At 49.0% G+C, this 19305-nt stretch overlaps 1 protein-coding gene across 1 annotated transcript; it reads right to left on the reverse strand.

Annotated features, from left to right (window-relative positions):
- Positions 1-1960: 1960 nt before the first annotated feature.
- cbl (Cbl proto-oncogene, E3 ubiquitin protein ligase) lies at positions 1961-19288 on the reverse strand. The gene is made up of 16 exons (XM_062473153.1): positions 18401-19288; positions 15182-15429; positions 8353-8499; positions 8082-8238; positions 7614-7735; positions 6662-6799; positions 5799-5886; positions 5542-5673; positions 4483-4707; positions 4193-4345; positions 3738-4109; positions 3504-3598; positions 3130-3306; positions 2929-3029; positions 2536-2799; positions 1961-2341 (listed from the first exon to the last, which is right to left on the reverse strand). The coding sequence occupies exons 1-16, from the start codon at positions 18545-18547 to the stop codon at positions 2049-2051; spliced, it is 2859 nt and encodes a 952-aa protein (XP_062329137.1). The 5' UTR covers positions 18548-19288; the 3' UTR covers positions 1961-2048.
- Between the last annotated feature and the right edge of the window lie 17 nt (positions 19289-19305).

Below are 19305 nucleotides of genomic sequence, written 5' to 3' on the forward strand. Positions count from 1 at the left end.
GCACTGTGCATACTCCCGAAGTGATATGAGTGTTAAAAACCATCAAATAGTTAAAGAAATGCCAGGTTTAAGAGCAGAATGGCAACATGGAACAACAGTGCCCTCTTCTGGTCAAACAGTGTACTGCTCCTACTGTGGAGCTAAGTACAATGAAGACATTGAGAACAAGGCAGAGAGGGTAGGTAGACAGGCAGGCCATACTGGGCCATGTGTTATTCAGAGATGAACAGAATCATGTTCTCACTTTAAAAACAAAAGGTTGTTTTCCACCCCCCCCCCACCAATCAAGAGCAAATAACTCACTTGTCAAACATATGGCACTGTTCAGAGTTATCAACATTACGTAAACAAAAACTTTGGAAAATAAACAAAAACATCGACATATACAGGAATGCAAAGAGATAAACATTGCCATTTCCACATCTTTATATCAGAAACTTTTTACGTTATAGTTTTAAAGTGACAGTATCGTAGCACAAATGGGCGCAATGTGCAGAAGAATTGTTTTAATACATGTTGACATACCTACAAGCGTATGCTTTAACATTGGTACAGTAATGGAGATTTAGGAATATTTTTTTAAATATATATTTGTATCTCCAGATCCCTCTTTAACATGGTGCATTCAAGAGTTCATTGTTTCTCTCAAGGCAACTTGGAAAATAAAACAAAATAAATGATGAATGGGCAGAGATCATGGATGGACAGACAGACACAGACAGGCAGACAATCAAAGCAGTACAAGGTAATTCCAGTCTGAAGAAAATCTGTGAAGAAGTCATGACAACATTATGACATCATGATCCATCTGCCTTTCACTACACCCAGCTTCTCCACATACAGGTTCCAGTCGTGCCGAAAAGCCTTGTGGGATTTGTAGTACCTGAGATGTTTTACATGATCAAAATTTTTTTGGGCGCAAAAAAGGGGATGAGAAGAGAAGGAGAGAGAGAGAGATGCCCAGAGACGTTCAAGTACGCTACATCAACAAGTCAACCACACCATGGGATACTGTCACTTTAAAACAGGGTTACGCACAATATTCACAAAATTTACATTTAAGGCTTAATTTGTTTAGCACTAACAATAGTAGCAGCATTAAAGCACTTCTGAATTAATCAATAACAATAATGATCGTTAAAATAATATATTATTATCAAAGTAATCAATGACACATTTGTTTTTCACAATGCTGGAGCGCCTAGGAAACCCATATAAGACAAGTTTTGAACGGTTTTGTCCGGCTATGACCAGTTCAGTCTGGATCAGACAAGTAAATACTGGTTCAATCAAGATCAGACCAAATTAGATCAGGCCAGTCCATACCGGTTTGATCCTGTTACGGTTACGGTTGGGGGTAGTTGGAGTGACAGAGCCATCTACATTCACGTAGTATGGAGGGAGGCTGAGAGAGAGGGGCCACAGCTAGCTTATAGACAGAGAGAGGGACCTTAGATAAAACACACACAAACACACACACACAAACACACAGCTGAAACGAACAGCATGCTACTTTGAAGAACGTAACACACCTACATCTTTCAAAAAGGTACCTAAACAATATTACTAAAGGCTGTATATGGATGGATGGATAGATCCATTTATGGATGGATGGATAGATCCTTGGATGGATGGCTGGATGGAATCTGTACCTGAACCTGTACCTCTCTTGGATAGGGTTACTCTCTCCCTCTCTCTGTTTATCTATCCTGAACAAACTGTAAAACAAGACCTGTTAATCTGAACTCATTTCACATATATATTAAACACCATTTAATATATAATTACCCATATATTAAATTCTCTCATAGTCGCAAATACATTGTTTTCTGTGAGGTGTTGGTTAAAGTTAGCTGTGGAGGCCACAGCAGACAGGATGCCAGTGTCAGGGTCGTCCCCCCCTTCACACCCCGCCCACCCCCACCTCCTTCCCCACCTCCTCCTGGCCAGAGAGGGAGAGGGAAATAGAGGAGGCTTAGACTGGGGCTGTGGTGAGGGATGGAAGGGTCAGGCCAGGTGGGCAGGGGCCGACCCTGGGGCAGAGGCTGCTATGTGAGGATGTGTGCGTTGGAGGGGATGGAGACAAACTCTCGCAGGATGTCCTTAGCCATCTCCACATTGTTCTGAGCGATCATCAGGGCCTTCTGGATGTCCTGCTGGGAGTAGCCCTGACTCATCAGAAGATCAATCTCACCGCTGATCTGAGGGCTGGAGGCCTCTGCTCCTCCTCCTGCTCCTCCTCCTGGAGGGGTGGGCACGGGGCTCCCCCGGCGGTCAGAGTTGAAGCGACGAGGGAGGGGCTTGGGCGGGCGTTCAGGGGCTTCGCTGGACTCACCCAACGCTGGAGAGACAGAACCATGTCAGCGAGATCCATCCACCAAACAGCCACCCATTCATCCATCCACTCATTCATTCATCCACTCATCCATCCAAACAGCCCACTCTCTTATAACCCTATATTCTAAAACCAGTGCTCCAGTCTAGTGGATGTTTTAGATTCAAGTGTGAAATCTAGTGGATCCTGGCTTTCCTCACCAGCTGTAAGGCCTGGCTCCACATCCATGGACAGTCTGCTGAAGGCAGCGCAGGAGGAGGAAGACGAGGAGGACGATGAAGAGGAGGAGCCCCCCAGCTCAGACAGGGTCCGGCGGGCGGGGGCCGGGGGGAGGCGGGGTTTGGGGATGTCGTATCCGCTCTCCTCTTCCTCTTCCTTCTCCTCCTCCTCTTCTTCTTCCGTTTTGGGGCAGGGGGGGTCCCTGGGTCCGTTGGTGAGGGAGTGGGGGGGAAGCTCGGAATAGTCTGGAACACACAAATAGAGGGAGGTCAATGTATTTTTGTCTGTGTGTGAATGTGTGTGTGTGAATGTGTGTGTGTATGTCTGTGTGTGTATGTGTGTGTGTATGTATGGTTAGTCTCAGTGAGCGGTACCTGGGCTCCTGGTCTGGGCTGGGAGGGGATCAGCCTGGGACTGGATGTTGTACATGGCTTCATACATCTGAGGGCCGTCCTCCAGGTCAGCCAGCGACAGCCTGCCAATCACAGAACGCAACGGGTGACTGTCAGCAGGAGCAGCCAACCACAGCAGGCAAACTGTCTCTGGAAGAGGAAGTGAGGGCGGGTGTACTGTACCTTGAGGTGTGAGAGCTGGACTGGTGGGTCTGGGGTCTGGGGACTGGGGGGGGCTCCCCTACGGGGGGGTTGTCCAGAGGGGGCAGGACGGGGCGTGAGGAGGGGGTCATGTAGTCTGACTCCTCGTCACTCTCGTAGGGCTCCCCTCCAGGCATCATCCTAATGGCCTGACTGGGTCTGAGAGGACAGACCATAATACTACGTTATTCATCACTGGAGAGAGGGGGAGAGAGGGATGGCAGAAAGAGAGAGAGCGATTGAGAACAAGTAAGATGAGAGAGACAGAGAGAGAGTGAGACAGGGAGATGAGAGAGAGACATGACAAAGACAGAGACAGAGGGACACAGAGAGAGAGACACAGAGAGGAATGTTACCTGGAAGCCATAGAGTAGATGGCGTTAGCGGAGGCGGAGGGCTTGACCTTGGGGTTGTCGTAATCCTGATTGGCCGAGACTGAGGCTCCAAAATTCTAAACAGGAAGAGAAGAGAGAACACACAGAACAGCGCAGACATCAAAGACCTGGACGACAAACACATCTGTGTGTGAGCTTGTGTGTGTGTGTGTGTGTGTGTGTGCGTGCGTGTGTCTGTGTGTGTCCCTCTCTCACCAGTTGGTGGTCCAGGCTGAGTGAGCTGCTGTTTCTCTGGGTGTCCGAGCGCATCTCTTCGACCGAGGGGAGGGCCAGGGGGAGGGAGTGCCTGTTGGAGAGCTCCCTGGTGCCCCCTCCCCGGCCGCCGGACCCCCCCAGGCCTGGGCAAGAGGAGGAGGGGGCCTTGGGGACGGGGCGGGGATTCCAGTCCACCATGCAGCGGGTTGAGGGGGTCAGCGGGGGCTTGTCCCCCGGGGTGCAGGGGAGGGGCCGTCTCTGGAGGCGCCCGTCGAGGCCGGCAGGGTGGGGGCGGTCAGGCGGAGGGGGGGGAGGGAGGTCCCGCAACGCAGGGGGGAGGGGGAGGGGCTTGTCCTTGTGGTGGGACGGTGCCTGGGGGGGACATAGTGTCACTTCATTATATGTGTGCGCAACTTGGTGTGTTGTGTCTGTACCTTGGCGTTGTGTGTGTGTACCTTGGTGGTGGTCCCAGGGCTGGAGGCTCCGGGGGGCATGGAGGGTTGTCTGTGCTGCAGGAGGTCCAGTCTGGGAGGGACAGGGGGCAGGGAGGACTGGGGGGGCAGGGAGGACTGGGGGGGCAGGGACATGGGCGAGGGGGGGCGCTCCACCTGCAACACACACACACACACTTCAGTATGAGACCCAGCCAGCAACAGTCTCAGTGCAGGTCTACAACACCTGACTGCCCTGCCCTCCTCCCCTCCCTTCCCCATCCAGCCCCCCCCTCAACGCGCCCCCGTCTCACCTTGAACATACAGGCCAGGTTGCTCATCATAAGGGGGGGGTCTTCGAGTCGGTCGTCGTCATCGTCGTCGTAGCTGGGGGAGGGGGCGCCCTCCGCCCCGAACATGCCCCTGCTGCCTCCGTAGGAGATCCCGCCGTTGTCCTTGGGGTCGAAGGGGTCCACCACGATAGGCTCAGTCCCCTTGATCTCACACCTGCAGAACGGACAGCCCTGGCCCTCTGACTCCTGGGGGGGAGGGGAAGAGGTGAGTGGGGAGGGGGAAAAGGGGACGAAGGGGTAGAAATATTAGTTTGTGAGGACTCAGTACATGTGGCTGGTGTGTTGCTGTACGAGTGTGTGTGTGTGTGTGTGTGTGTGTGTGTGTGTGTGTGTGCAGTGATGGGCAAGCTACTTGATATGTGTAGTGAGCTAAGCTACTAGCTACTCTACAATAAATTCAGCTTCACTACACAGAAGCTACCACTCATAAAAATGTAGCAAGCTAAGTTACAAAAATCTGTCAAAAGTAGCTTGATACCTTAGTAGCTACTTTCAGTTAAAAAAAACTGCATACATAGTCAATGCAATTTTAGTGATCTACACAATTGTTAGTCAGATAAAGGCTAAAATATGTTTAGATGTATTTATTGAACAATAGCCTAATCCACAATGCTAATACACAATTGCTGTTATCTAGTCAGACTGGCCGCGCAGGCGCTGTGTGAGTGGAGATGAGACGATGACAGCCCTCGCTATACTCAGCTCTCGTGAAATCGGTTGTAACGTGAACTGCAGAACGGGATATGTGAGATGCTTTTTTTTCAGTGCTTTGTCAACACAATAATCCAGCAACCTTATGTATGAACATCAGAAATGTCCAGGAGAAATAAGCTTTCGAGGACGCTACTGCGCTACTTGATCAATAAAAGAGCTTAGCTACTGAAAAGTTACTTGGTTTTGTAAATAGCGACGTTACCGCCAAGCTACTGACAAATGTAGTTAAGCTAGTAGCGTCGCTACAAGTAGCGACACTACTGCCCATCACTGTGTGTGTGTGTGAGACGAGGAGTCCACTCCCACCTGCCATGCGGTGAGACAGGAAGTGCACATCAGGTGACCGCAGGGTTCTATCTTCACATCTTTGTCGTTCTCCGCACAGATCTTACACAGCTGGAACGTAGAACCCATCTCACAGTAGAGCTCGTACTGCTCCTGAGGAACACACACAGGGTTACGAGAGAGAGAGAGAGAGAGAGAGAGAGAGAGAGAGAGAGAGAGAGAGAGAGAGAGAGAGAGAGAGAGAGAGAGAGAGAGAGAGAGAGAGATCTCTGTCTGACCTGTGTGACTTTGATGTGGTCCTGAGGTGAGGGTTCACACAGCCCTGTGAGGTCTGGGTTCTGGGGCCGGCCGTCAGGGAACAGGTAGCTGGACACACACACACACAGTAAATATCACACAGTATTTCTCACTGTGAAAAACATTGGAGTGGGATAGATAGGAGATGTACACTACCGTTCAAAAGTTTGGGGTCACTTAAAAATGTCCTTATTTTTCAAAGAAAAGCACTGTTTTTTTCAATGAAGATAACGTTAAATTAATCAGAAATACACTATACATTGTTAATGTGGTAAATGGCTATTCTAGGTGGAAACGTCTGGTTTTTAATGAAATATCTACATAGGTGTATAGAGGCCCATTTCCAGCAACTATTCCTGTATGTGTTCGAATGGTACATTGTGTTTGCTAATTGCCTTAGAAGACTAATGGATGATTAGAAGGATTAGAATTAGAATGCCAAAGGTCTGCAATGTTGTAATTGCTGCAAATGGAGCATTATTTGACGAAAGCAAAGTTTAAAGAACAAAATGTATATTTCAAATAAAAATGAATATTTCTAATAATAATAATTAACCTTGTAAATGTCTTGACTATATTTTCTATTCATTTTGAAAGTTATTTGATAAATAAAAGTGTGAGTTTTCATGGAAAACACGAAATTGTCTGGGTGACCCCAAACTTTTGAACGGTAGTGTATATTTATTGGGGGGGAGGGGGCAGAAAGCGAGAGAGAGGGAGAAGGACATGTAGAGAGAGAGAGAGAGAGAGAGAGAGAGAGAGAGAGAGAAATAAAGAGAGAGAAAGAGAGACAGAGAAGGAATATTCCAGAAAGAAAGTGGTGTGGAGAGGCAGGGGGACTCACAATCCTTCCCTGAATCCGTCTATGAGGGCCTGGAAGAGGGGCTTGTTGTGAGGGATGGTCTGCAGGATGTTTCCATCTGCTGTTACGTAGCCTATAGCCCACTGGCCCAGCCGCGTACAGCTCAGCCTGAAGATGTAGCTGCGCACACACACACGCACATGGATACACACACACACACAGCTTGAGTGGCAGTCCTCGTGAGCCATTATTCCATCATAATAGGTGTCAGTTCACGAGTGGGAGGGGGGACTGGTACGCAGAGACGTCCTGACTGCTGTGCTGGTCAAGAGGCTGAATGGAGCGCAGAGCTGGCCTCATCTCCGTCTCTCTACAGACCAGTCATTGTTGCTAGGTAGGATAGCAGTACCATGGTGCGCTTGGCCCTGCAGCTGGCAGTGTGTGTGTGTGTGTGTGTGTGTGTGAGGGGGTTGGGGGGGGGGGGCAGGGAACTGGTGCTCCGTGTCATGGTGTCACTGGCAGTAGGAGACACTATCAGCCTTGGCTCTGTGTGTGTGTACACGTGTGTGTACACGTGTGTGAGACTAAGCTCTGGCCATGCCGTGACCAGGGACTGTCTGGACGAGACAGACAGCATGATTCTGCGGCGTTATAGACGATTCCTGTGAGGACAGACAGCTCTATTGAGGACAGAGGGCTGGGCGCTGTCTCCCACTGACAGCAGGGGGCAGCAGTGACGGGGAGAAACAGACAAGAAGTGAGCGTGACACGCTGCTCTGAAGAGAGAGAACCTGCACAGTCATGGCTGCTGTCACCTGACACCAGATCCAGAAATGGACGGCAAACCATCTCCATCTCAGACCCGTGTGAGTGTCTGCATGTTTGTGCACTTTGTGATCACACGAGAGGGACAGTCTATTTATGTGTGCGTTTGTGCATGCGTGTGTATGAGTGTACGTGTGCATGTGTGTGTGTGTGTGTGTGTGCGTCTCACCTGCCAGGTTTATGGATGAACTTCTGCAGTCTGGCCTTGACCTCGTCGTAGGTGAGGAAGGCCATGTACCCTGGGTGAGTCACCGCCAAACTGTTCCAGTTACGCAGCAGAGACGACCAGGGCTACACACACACACACACACACACACACACACACACAAACAGGAGAGAGGGTCCCAGAGTCAGCTAGGTGAGAGGCTAAAAGAAGATGAAGAGGACAGAAAGTACAGTAGAGGCACCACAAACAAGGGTGTGTTTCTCTCCGTGGAAGTGTGTCAGAGGGGCAAAGGGAGGAAGTGACACATCTGAGTTGACGACAGCAGCAGCAGCGAGGACCAGAAGTGTGTCAGAAGGCAGGAGGAGACAGTCTGAGTCAGTCAGGGGTCTACAGGATGTGAAGTGTGTCTGTCAGAAGGCAGGAGGACACAGTCTGAGTCAGTCAGGGGTCTACAGGATGTGAAGTGTGTACCTGGAAGAGCCTGGTGAAGATGTCAAACTCAAACACAGAGATGTAGTCGTTGCAGGTGAGGTCGATGGTGGACTTGAGGGCCATGGCCTCCAGCCCAGAGCTGATTGGATGGAACTCATGGAGCGCCTGGCGGAACACCTTCCAAGGCACGATGGTTCTGACGACAACAACAACAACATCAACAAGTCAACAAATACGACGACAACAGAATGTGTTTCCATTTACATTTTCACCTCAAAACAAGGCACGAGAGGGGTTCAAGCCCACTCACTTGTCTCCAAAAGACCTCCTCCAAAAGTCGGCAGCGTCGGCCTTGGTGATCCGGAAGTTGTCTCCCTGGAACAGGCCGTTGGGAAAGATGGCCTTTAGCTCGGCCAGCATGTGGCTGAAGATCAGAGACAGCTTGGTCAGGTTCCTCCTGTCAGGGGGGAGAGAGAGGGAGAGGTGAGTGCTGTGTGACACACAGTCTAGTTTAGCACATAGAGAAACAAGTGAGGTCTTTAATTTCTTCATGATCGAAGAGAGTTCGCAAGAGAGGTGGAGGAGAGAGGTGGAGGAGAGAGGGGGAAGAGAGGTGGAGAAGAGAGGGGGAAGAGAGAGCTGGAGAAGAGAGGGGGAAGAGAGGTGGAGAAGAGAGGGGGAAGAGAGAGCTGGAGAAGAGAGGGGGAAGAGAGGTGGAGAAGAGAGGTGAAGGAGAGAGGTGGAAGAGAGAGGTGGAAGAGAGAGGTGGAGGAGAGAGGTGGAGAAGAGAGGTGGAGGAGAGAGGTGGAGGAGAGAGGTGGAGGAGAGAGGTGGAGGAGAGAGGTGGAGGAGAGAGGTGGAGAGGTGGAAGAGAGAAAAGAGAGAAGTAGAGGAAGACATTCATAGCTCTCTTCCTGGCTCCATGTCCTGAACTGCCTCTACTGCCTTATGGACACACGCACGCACACTCGCAGCCAACTATTCCTCGTGGGAGGTGGAGGGTAAGCCAGGACATGTCTGCTGCATGTTTCTGATTCCAGCTGCAGCAGACCGGGATGTATGTGTGTGTATTGTATGTGTGTTTGTGTACTGTATGTGTGTGTGTACTGTATGTGTAAGTCAAAGTGTGTGTGTGTGGGGGGGGAGGGGATCAGGGGAGAATACTTATTTCAAAGCACAGAGAGGAAAAGGAGAGGAAGAGGAGAGGAGGAGGAGAGGTGGAGGCCATTTATGACAGACGCCGAGGTGCTTTCTAATGGAGTAAAGAGGGGGAGAGGAGGAAGAGTGGAGGAAGTGTGGAGGCAATTTAATAATATAGCTGAGAGCAGAAGAGGAGGTGATTCAACCCAAGAGAGAACAGAGAGGAGGAGTTGATTTATGATGAACCCTGAGAGGAGGACAACTGAGAAGAGGAGGATGAGAATAGATAAGAGGGGGGAGGAGGGGATTTATGACAGACGCGGAGGTGATTTATAGTGGTGCAAAGAGGTGGTAAGGAGGAAGAGTGGATATATATATACACACACAGTATAATAACATACCACAGAGCAGTAGAGAAGGGGATTTAATTCAAGAGAGAACAGAGACGAGAGTTGTGAGTTGAGAGTTGGAGGCAATTTATGAGAGAACACAGAGAGGAGGAGGAGAGGCGGAGGTGAGTTATGAGAACAGAGAGGAGGAGGAGAGGTGGAGGTGAGTTATGAGAGAACACAGAGAGGAGGAGGAGAAGTGGAGGTGAGTTATGAGAGAACACAGAGAGGAGGAGGAGAGGTGGAGGTGAGTTATGAGAGAACACAGAGAGGAGGAGGAGAGGTGGAGGTGAGTTATGAGAGAACACAGAGAGGAGGAGGAGAGGTGGAGGTGAGTTATGAGAGAACACAGAGAGGAGGAGGAGAGGCGGAGGTGAGTTATGAGAGTACACAGAGAGGAGGAGGAGAGGTGGAGGTGAGTTATGAGAGTACACAGAGAGGAGGAAGAGAGGTGGAGGTGAGTTATGAGAGAACACAGAGAGGAAGAGAGGTGGAGGTGAGTTATGAGAGAACACAGAGAGGAGGAAGAGAGGTGGAGGTGAGTTATGAGAGAACACAGAGAGGAAGAGAGGTGGAGGTGAGTTATGAGAGAACACAGAGAGGAAGAGAGGTGGAGGTGAGTTATGAGAGTACACAGAGAAGAGGAAGAGAGGTGGAGGTGAGTTATGAGAGAACACAGAGAGGAAGAGAGGTGGAGGTGAGTTATGAGAGTACACAGAGAGGAAGAGAGGTGAGTTATGAGAGAACACAGAGAGGAAGAGGAGAGGTGGAGGGGTATTTATGATGAAAACACACATAAAGAGGTCATTTTTGTGGAGGGTGTGCAGCATTGACATGCAGGGGAGAGGGCTGGGGGGGGGCATCACAGCTGTCCCACACTACCCACTAAGGGAGGCGAAGAGGGAGGGGAGGAGGGAGGGGAGGGGAGCAAAAGAGAATGTGTGTGTGTGTGTGAGAGAGAGTGGCATTACATTTTCAACCCTCAGCAGTAAAACACAAAGGAAACTGATCCTCTGAGAGAGAGAGCAGCCTCACAGCTAGCTCTTCAGAGCAGAGACCTCTCTCTTCCCAGAGCAGAAATCTCTTTCTAGAGCAACACCTCTCCTTCTAGAGCAACACCTCTCCTTCTAGAGCAAGTCATCTCCTCGTACAGACCTCTCCTTCTGAAGCAGATTCACTGTGTCGTGGCTGGCCACGGTGAGGCAGGCTCTCTCTCTCTGCCAGCCAGCCAGCTGGTCCTACTGTTGGACCTCAGTTATCTACTCTGCAAGAGGCTCCTCTCTGCTTCCTGAACTTCCTGTCTCACCAAGCCTGACTCAGAACTCCTCCCTACCCCCTCCGTTCCTCCTCTCTCCGGTTTTCTGTCAATCCTCCCTCATCCCCCACTCGACTCCTCCTCTCTACAGTCAACTCTCATCCCTCTCTCTGCTCCTCTCTTCAGTCTCCTTTTACCCCCCCCCCCCCACTCCTCCTTTTTAATCTCCTCTCAACCTTCTCTCCATTCCTCTTCTCTCCAGCAGTCACACATCCCCCTCACAATTTTTCAGTGTCAGCGAAAAAAAAAAACGAAACAGCGAATGGGATTCATTTCTCTGAAGGATGACCATTCACGCGCAGGCGGCACCCCTGAGTCAGCCAATCAGATCTGTGCTGAAGCACTCGCCGCCACAGTGAAGTGTTTGTTGCCAGAGTGGCATGGTGCCCTCAGACTGGCACAAGACCTACTGTGTGTGTGCGTGTGTGGATATGGCTGACTGGTATAATTCTAGCTCTATCAGTGGTCTTGTATGCAGCCAAGCAACCTGAGCTCCTAATACTGTCACAACTACAGTAGGCTACTGCAGACACACACACACACAAACATCACACACACTCTGAAAACCTGGCCACTGTCCTCCCTTCCTGCTCCCCTGGATTAAACGAAGAAGAAGAAAGATCAATTCTGGGTTTCCAGGGGCCTCATGTATAAACGTTGCGTACGCACAAAAAGCTTGCGTGCGCTATTTTCACGCACACGGTGTGATGTATAAAAATTAACTTGACGTGAGAATGTGCGGGCCGTCACACAAACTTTTGAGCAGACGTGAGAATGTGCAGGCCGTCAGCAAAGTCTTGTCTGGCTCTGTAACATGGCGAATTCTAACTGAAAAGTGCCGAAACTTACCAAACATGACAAATAAAAGTTTCCACTACAGTTACTGTCATATGTCTATGACGTTGACTATTCAAAAAACATAATTACCTGCACTATTAAAAGTTTGATCTTTATTCCGCCACCATTTAATATCTCTCAGGAAATGCATGTCACCCTCTGTATATGGTTAATATTGCACGCAGCACAGATTATTTACCACAAATTAATAATATACTCGCTGTGCAACTATACAAGATGGGCATGGGAAAATGCAATTGTCTCTGTGAGCCTGACTGGCTCATCCATGACGCACAGGAGGCATGTTTCTTACATTTACATTACATTTAGTCATTTAGCAGACACTGTTATCCAGAGCGACTTACAGTAAGTACAAGGACATTCCCCCGAGGCAAGTAGGTGAAGTGCCTTGCCCAAGGACACAACGTCATTTTGCACGGCCAGAAATCGAACCAGCAACCTTCGGACTACTAGCCCATTTCCCTAACCGCTCAGCCACCTGACTCCCCTTTCTTAATTTCGAGTTTTAAAACAGACCATTTCTTCTTAATTTCTGCCATGGTCCGGTTCTCCGAACCCACAGCATTTACTAGTGACAGTTTTCCACTCCGCCGACTTTGTTGCTAATACCTGATGACAGCTAGCCGCCAAACAGGACACATTTCCTCGCCTCCACCTCTGTTAAACCTCAATATCAGTCTGTGAATAATTTTTTTGTTGTGTGTTTAGCCATTTTAATTCAGACAAAGAAATGACCTCAGGGGCGCATTTATAGTCCATCTGCATATTCATTTATGAGAGGAGTCAGGGCGGGGTCAATAGCTTGTTCACGTGCGGTCGATCTCACATTGATTGTGATTTATAAAGGAAAGGTGTGCAGGACCTGGCGTCTTCTGGTATGTAAGCTGTGCAATCTTTTATACATGAGGCCCCTGGACAGTCTGTATTCTCGTTGACATGAGAAAAACACTTTCTGTTCTGTCATTTCACTTCTGTACAGAGCTCACCCCAGTAAAACCACGGAACCAAAACGGACTTCTTCATATCACATTATCTTACGAAGCCAGATGGAAACATGCAGGAGCCTGGCCCGATAGCACACCGGGACATGCAAAGATCCTTTCCAGGATAGCCACTGTGGGATACATAATCAGGGGTCACCACCAGGGGAGACATGGCCTGGCCAGTAATGTAAACGCAACTGATAACACACGCAGCTACCCAAATCCAAATGTCCACCCTGTTCTCTGTGGCTAAAAATACCCCCCGGCCCTGCTCATGTAGCACCATGACCAGTAAGAGTTTCCTTATTGGTGCAATCGATCCGTTAAGCAGCTCTTTCCTGCTGATGGCGATAAGGTGGGGAGATAGGCAAAGCAGGAGGTCTGGGGAGAGAGAGAGGGGCCATTGTCCGCCAGTCACACGTGTGTCTCATCAGACATGACTGGAGGGGGGCGTGGGCCTCTATGTGACGGGGGTGGTGGGGGGTATGTGTGTTGGGGGGGCACGTTCAGGGGGCTGTCAATCCATATTGACCATATGCCCTTTCTACTCTACCCTTGACCGACCAGGGAGTTTGTGAGTGATTAAGTGTGTGTGTGTGTGAGAGAGATCAGCTACTTCAGCTGAAAGGGTGGTTTACACCAGAGTGTGTTCTCTGAGTTAGCTACACTCTGCCTGTCTGTGTACTCGGCTTGATAGCTCTAGTCTGTCTGTCCAACAGCTAGCTAGCCTGCAACCCCTTTGTCTGTCTTTCTGTCAGACAGCCAGTTAACTCGCTAGCTCTTGTCTGTCTCTATTGAGCCAACAGCTGCTAGGCTTCTCCTAAGGAACCAGACCCAGGACCAACCATGCAGATCTCCTCACGCACTCCACTGCAGCTGGGCAGCAATAGCAAGTATCTGCAGTAATAAGAAGTTGCTGCTCTAAACTTAGCTACGGTAGCTGTGGCATAGTACCCATGCATATAGATAGGCCTTGGTAGTACTTAAATTCCTGTTCACCGGATGTATTAACACCAATCCGGAAGTAGAACAGGAAGTCAGATCATACCAATTTCGGACACTTGCACAACATACCACTGAGGGGGGCTGTCTACTTGACACTGATCAATGGGTGAGCAAGTTGGGAAGTGCTACAGGCAGGGGGAGGGGCTGTAAGAAACAGGAAGAGGAAGTGCGTAGACAAAGCAGCCGGCAGGAAGTGCTCAGTGTGCGTGTCACGGTTGATCACTAGGTCTCTCTCTCCCTCTCCCCTATAACCTTCCCTTTTCTCCCTGCCTCTACGCACAATAGCCGTCTTTGTCTCTGGTCCCTACGCTGTGTGGTGTGTGTGTGTGTAGTGTGTGTTCCACTTCCTCTATGAGGACCAGCTAGCAGTCTCTCCCTGCAGCCCACGCTGTAATGAAGTGATCGTGATGAGAAGGGATGTCACAGAGTAGCAGTAATGAACGCACAGAGGGACTACGATGAGAGAGAGAGAGGTATTCTGGGATAACGCAGCCCAATCATGTAGGGGCATCTGGAAAGAACCAGGCGCTGACAAAGAGAACGCCTCTGTTCTCATACTGCCATGTCCAGAAAGAGGATGTTCTCAACGTTTATGATAATCTATGTAAAGTAGACGTAGTTTCCACAGGGTCTGGTGGTTTGCACGCTTAATTTAAATAATGTCTGTTCTTATTAGAGCGCCGGCAGTCTGGTTCTCAGTTCTTCGTTTGTACTGACAATCATCATCTCTGACTCACTGAGAGAGGTTGTTATAGCGTTTGACTTTAACTCAACTCCTCAGAGAGTGTGAGACCAGAGACAACGAGACTATGTTAAACCTCGAGACGGATAGAACCTCTCACAACTCACTCTGAGGTTAACCAAGAGAAATACTTTTTTGATATGTAATTACAGGGAACAAAGCTGGAGAAAAACAGAGAGGGAGAGAAGAACAAACGAGAGAGATAAAGAGACGAGGGGAAGAGGAGGATGGTTGCTTTCCAACGTCACTGCGACCGCAAACACTTGTGTAGAAACCACAACATCCTCTCTGAGCTGAACCCAGATCAGCTCACACACACCCCGCTACAGGTGCCTCCACTGCACTGCGAGGTAGGGTAGAGTAGAGCAGAGTGGGGTCGAGTAGGGTAGAGTGTAGTAGAGTACAGAACAGTAGGGTAGAGTAGGGTAAAGTACAGCAGAATAGAGTAGAGCAGGGTAGTAGTACAACAGAGACAGGTAGAGCAGAGCAGAGTAAAGTTCAGCAGACAGAGAAGGATAAAGTTCAGCTAGCCTAGCTAGCCCAGCTACAAACATTAGCGGTGCCAGCAGAGCCTGGTGTTACTAGTGTTGTGCTAAGCTAACTGACCTAGTGTCACTCACATCAACATTGCTAGCTGACCTGTGCATCACCAGTATTAGCAAAGCTAACTGACCTAGCGTTAGCTCAGCTAGCTACATCCCCCTCACCTGGGCTGGGAGTTCTCCTCGTACATGCGCTCCTTCCCCTCTTTGAAGAGGCTGATGGTCTGCTTGGTCTTCTTTGTCAGGTTTTCCATGAACACGCGGAAGTACTCGTTCTCCCCCAGGGTCTCCATCTTGCCCTCGTAGCGGGAGAGGACGGTTCGCAGGTGCTGATAGGTGTCAGGAAGCAGGTCTAGGATGTAGGGAGGACTGTTCTTCAGAGCCAGCTTAGGGTTCTGACACAGACGGACAACCTGAGAGGGTAGGGTTGGGTAAGGTAGGGTAGAGGATGGGATGGGAGAGGATAAAGAGATGGAAGAAGGAAGAGAAGAGGACTGGAGTGGTTACGTGTCCTGTCATTGATTCTTAGCATCACTGAAGTGCATCAGAGAATCCTTCTGTGAGACGTCTGACATCTACTGAGCTTCTGTGAGCGTCAGAGTACATTAGAAGAGGGCAGTGCTGGGGCATACATTATCATCCATACAGGGTTTTAATGTAATCTGCCGTGTACCATAGCACTTAGTCCAGCCACAGCACAATCATCGAGGAAGAGAGACAGAATGAGGGTGAGAAAATGTTCTCGGTTGAGATGTGCGTGTGTGTGTGTGTGGCTGTGAGAAAAAGAACAAGAGAGAGGAAGAAAGAGCAGAAACTCTGACCATACCGAGTGTTTCTCAGATGTTGGCAAGTCTTGCTGTTTCCTGTTGGTCAACTAGTGCACATTCACAAGCACACAAAGCAGTTTTACAGCACAGTAAAAACAACACACACCGTCACCAGACCACCAGGTGAAACTTACCTGTCAATCATCTACTATCCGCCTACATAGTCTCTGTATTGAAACTGCACTTATCAAACCAGGAAGAAGGGTGCCTGTAGCCTCCATACCCCCATACACACACAACTTTTACAGCTATATAACGAGCCCTGTGTTAGCTCTGCTCTGTGCTGTCAGTCTAGGCTTCATTAATCTTCTACTGAACATTGTGGAACCTGACTATAGAGTGTGAGACACAGAGAGGTCCATTACAGTAAGTGGGTTGTACTTCACCTCAGGTTTGAACATTATAAACCACTGTTATGTCAGAGGCATACAGCTTTTATATAGAGCATCTATGTTCGGTGGCTTTCCCTCTTTATGAATATTGTCTTTCTCTCGCTCTCTCCCTCTCCCCCTCTCCCCCTCTCTCCCTCTCTCCCTCTCTCCCTCTCTCCCTCCCTCTCTCTCTCCCTCTCTCTCTCCGTCTCCGTCTCTGTCTCTGTGTCTGTCTGTCTGACTTTTTCCTACTTTCTCCATCTCACTTTCCGTTATCAGGACATTGCAGGTCTGAACATGCTGTTACAGGACAGAGGTCATCTCTTCTGAGTGAGATTTCTGACAAAAGATTCTGGGGCTAATGGGCACTGTCTCAACCTGTCTTGGGGAGGGAAGAGAAAGAGAGAAAGAGAGAGCAAAAGAGAGGCAAAGAAAGATGGCGAGAGACAGGGAGAAATACTAGTGCACCAATGCTCTAAATTACAGACCAACTGTTGCATGTGACACACCAGCATGTAGTAGTAGCATTACAGGTATTAATGTTTAAACCAGGGGAACAACCTGCCAACACCCTAATAGCTTACCCACCATGAACAGTGGCAAACATTACCTGGCCTTGATGGGACAATTACATGCCAACTCTTGCTGGAGCACGGACTCCTAAAACTCCAGCCGGCTACTCAGCCCCGTCTAGAAACAGCAGGATGTATTTGACCGGAGGCCTTATTGTATTTCTATTTAAAACCATATTAGGCAAGTCTTATCAAGGACTGTGGTGATTCAAACACATTCAAATACAGGCCATGAAACTTTCGTCAAGCTGCATGCATACCAGTTAACTAAGATTGTTTAAAAGAAGTGAACCAAGAGCATAGGTCGCCATCCTACGCTTTCTTCACCGTGTCTGTGGTCTGGCTGGGTCTTAGCTAGTGTGTGGGCAGATGGGGTTTAGTGACTTTAGTTCATAAACCTACACAGGACTTGTAGTGTATCTCTCCACATCTGTCTATTTTCACCTTGTGTCAGAGGTACTGACGACTTAAAATACATTCTGCGGTAAAATGGCTAAGCTTCTATAAAAAAGGTACTGGAGGTTTATTTAGGCTACACAAGTAAGCGAAATCCTCAACCTAACTGTAAGGTAGCAGTAATACATGTTATTTTTCAATAGCAACTGTGGTTATCAGCACACACACACACACACACACACACACACACACACACACACACTTCCTCTGCCGGACAGCAGGAGAATGTTGTCTATTGATTGTGCAGAACTGCTTGTTTTTTGACAGAGAAAAGAAGAAGTGTAGCAGCAGTGTCACTTCTAGTTTTCAGTTAGGACTGACCTTTCTAAACTGAAGTCTGGGAGGAAGAACGGTCTTCCCCCCAGACTTCTGACCACATAAGCAGACCCTAAACACCAGTCCTGGATGGCTGGTTCTGATAGCTGGTTGTGTAGGCTGGGCCTAACCTAAGAAATAGGTTTCTAGAGAAAGAAGAGACACAAAAGACAAGTGTTCTCTTCTCCTTGCTCGCGATGCAGTGTGTAAATCTCACAGGAAGCTGGAGGTCAAGCTGCTAAATTACTTTTTCCGCAAAGTGCGCGACAGTGAAATGTCTCTCCTGTGAAATAAAGAGGCCGAACCTTTGACAAGACCACATTTCATCTTCGATTTAGTGCTGAATAGGTGAACAGTATGTTGTGTGTTTCACTATATAAAGCTTGTCAAGTAGATATAGTATTATATCCCTCTGGGCTATGTCTGCTGTATGAAGCCATGTAGCTGGCGGCAACATCACCGAAGCAAAGACTAAGCCATTGCATGATGATGAGATGATGGTGATGATGACCATGTCTTCCTAGTGTCAGACTTGTTGGTCCGTGTAATTAAATACTACTGAGCCAGTCAATCCGTGTCATTCTAGCTAGCTGTCAGTGCTGACAGTAGATAGCAAGCTTACGAAAGTATTTCAACATTTCTTTTCACTTCCACATTGTTCAGATAACTAACCAGCCAGACATATTCTAAAGCTAGACATAGTAGACAATGCACACATATTACACACAAGCTCTCTCCTGGTCTGCTAACCAGTTGTCTATCTTGTTTTCTGTTGTGAGAAAGATAGCTTCCTGGCCAAAAGTAGCTTATTAGCAAAGTCTGCACCGCGATCTAGTCATATACCTTGTCCATGAGTTTCCAGCATTTCTCCACAGTCTTCTTGTCCACGGCGCAGGGCTGGTGGTGCGCGTGGAGGTGGTGATGGTGTGGCTGGAAAGCATCCTTCATCATCCCGATCAACCCACCGCCTCTCTTCAGATTTCCTGCCATGGTCAGGCACTGCTAAGGTCGGCCAGAGTGACGGTGACAACCAAGGCAGGGGCCAGGGACCGCCGCCCTCCGTCCCCGGTGGGACTGACTTATGATTCGGCAACCCCCCGGCGACGACAGCGCCCGAGTCAGATTCGAGCGAGGATCCGTCGGGCGGGGGGAGAGGGTAGTATTCTATCGCAGAAAGGGTCCCATCAGTTTGCTCACCAGCCAAAAAACCCTACAATGAAGCAGTACGATAATGATACCAGGCTAGTTAGCTAGCTCGCTGTAGCGACTGTCAATATGCAAGCTGCGGCTTTGGTTGCTCACTGAGTTCTCCTGGCTTCAGCGACTGAAGCAGGCTATTTAACCAGCCAACAAAAAGAGCAATATATCCAGTCTTTGCAGGATTACAAAAACGTCGTCTTCTCTACGACTATCCGATTTGCGTTCTCTCTGAGTGTGTCGTTCTCGCTGTCGTTCCCCTTTTCAGCTGCTCGCTCTTCTCGTTTGTGCTCTTGACGGGAAGTTGAGTGTTGGCTGGGGGCAGTCAGAGGTGTCGCTAGCAGCACCAAGACATACTGGCGACCCTTGCGATGCTGCTGGTGCTGGAGAGGAAGAACAAACGCTGACGCCAGTTGACTGCAGAGAGAATTGCATCAAACTGTCGCAAAATATTATTTTAGACACGGAGAGCTAGGTTAAATAAATACAATTGAAAAAATTAACACAGCCTGGTTGTATATCCCCCTCTCTGTATGCGTGGTCGTTGCCCT

Source organism: Osmerus eperlanus, chromosome 11, assembly GCF_963692335.1.
Source record: "Osmerus eperlanus chromosome 11, fOsmEpe2.1, whole genome shotgun sequence".
Taxonomy (NCBI): Eukaryota; Metazoa; Chordata; class Actinopteri; order Osmeriformes; family Osmeridae; genus Osmerus; species Osmerus eperlanus.

Coding starts and splice junctions, on each gene's coding strand:
- cbl (XM_062473153.1), bottom strand. CDS start 18,547: ATGGCAGGAAATCTGAAGAGAGGCGGTGGGTTGATCGGGATGATGAAG. Junction 6,800..7,613: donor TTCATCCATAAACCTGGCAG/GTGAGACGCACA, acceptor GTGTGTGCGCAG/CTACATCTTCAGGCTGAGCT. Junction 4,346..4,482: donor ACCTGGCCTGTATGTTCAAG/GTGAGACGGGGG, acceptor TGTGTGTTGCAG/GTGGAGCGCCCCCCCTCGCC.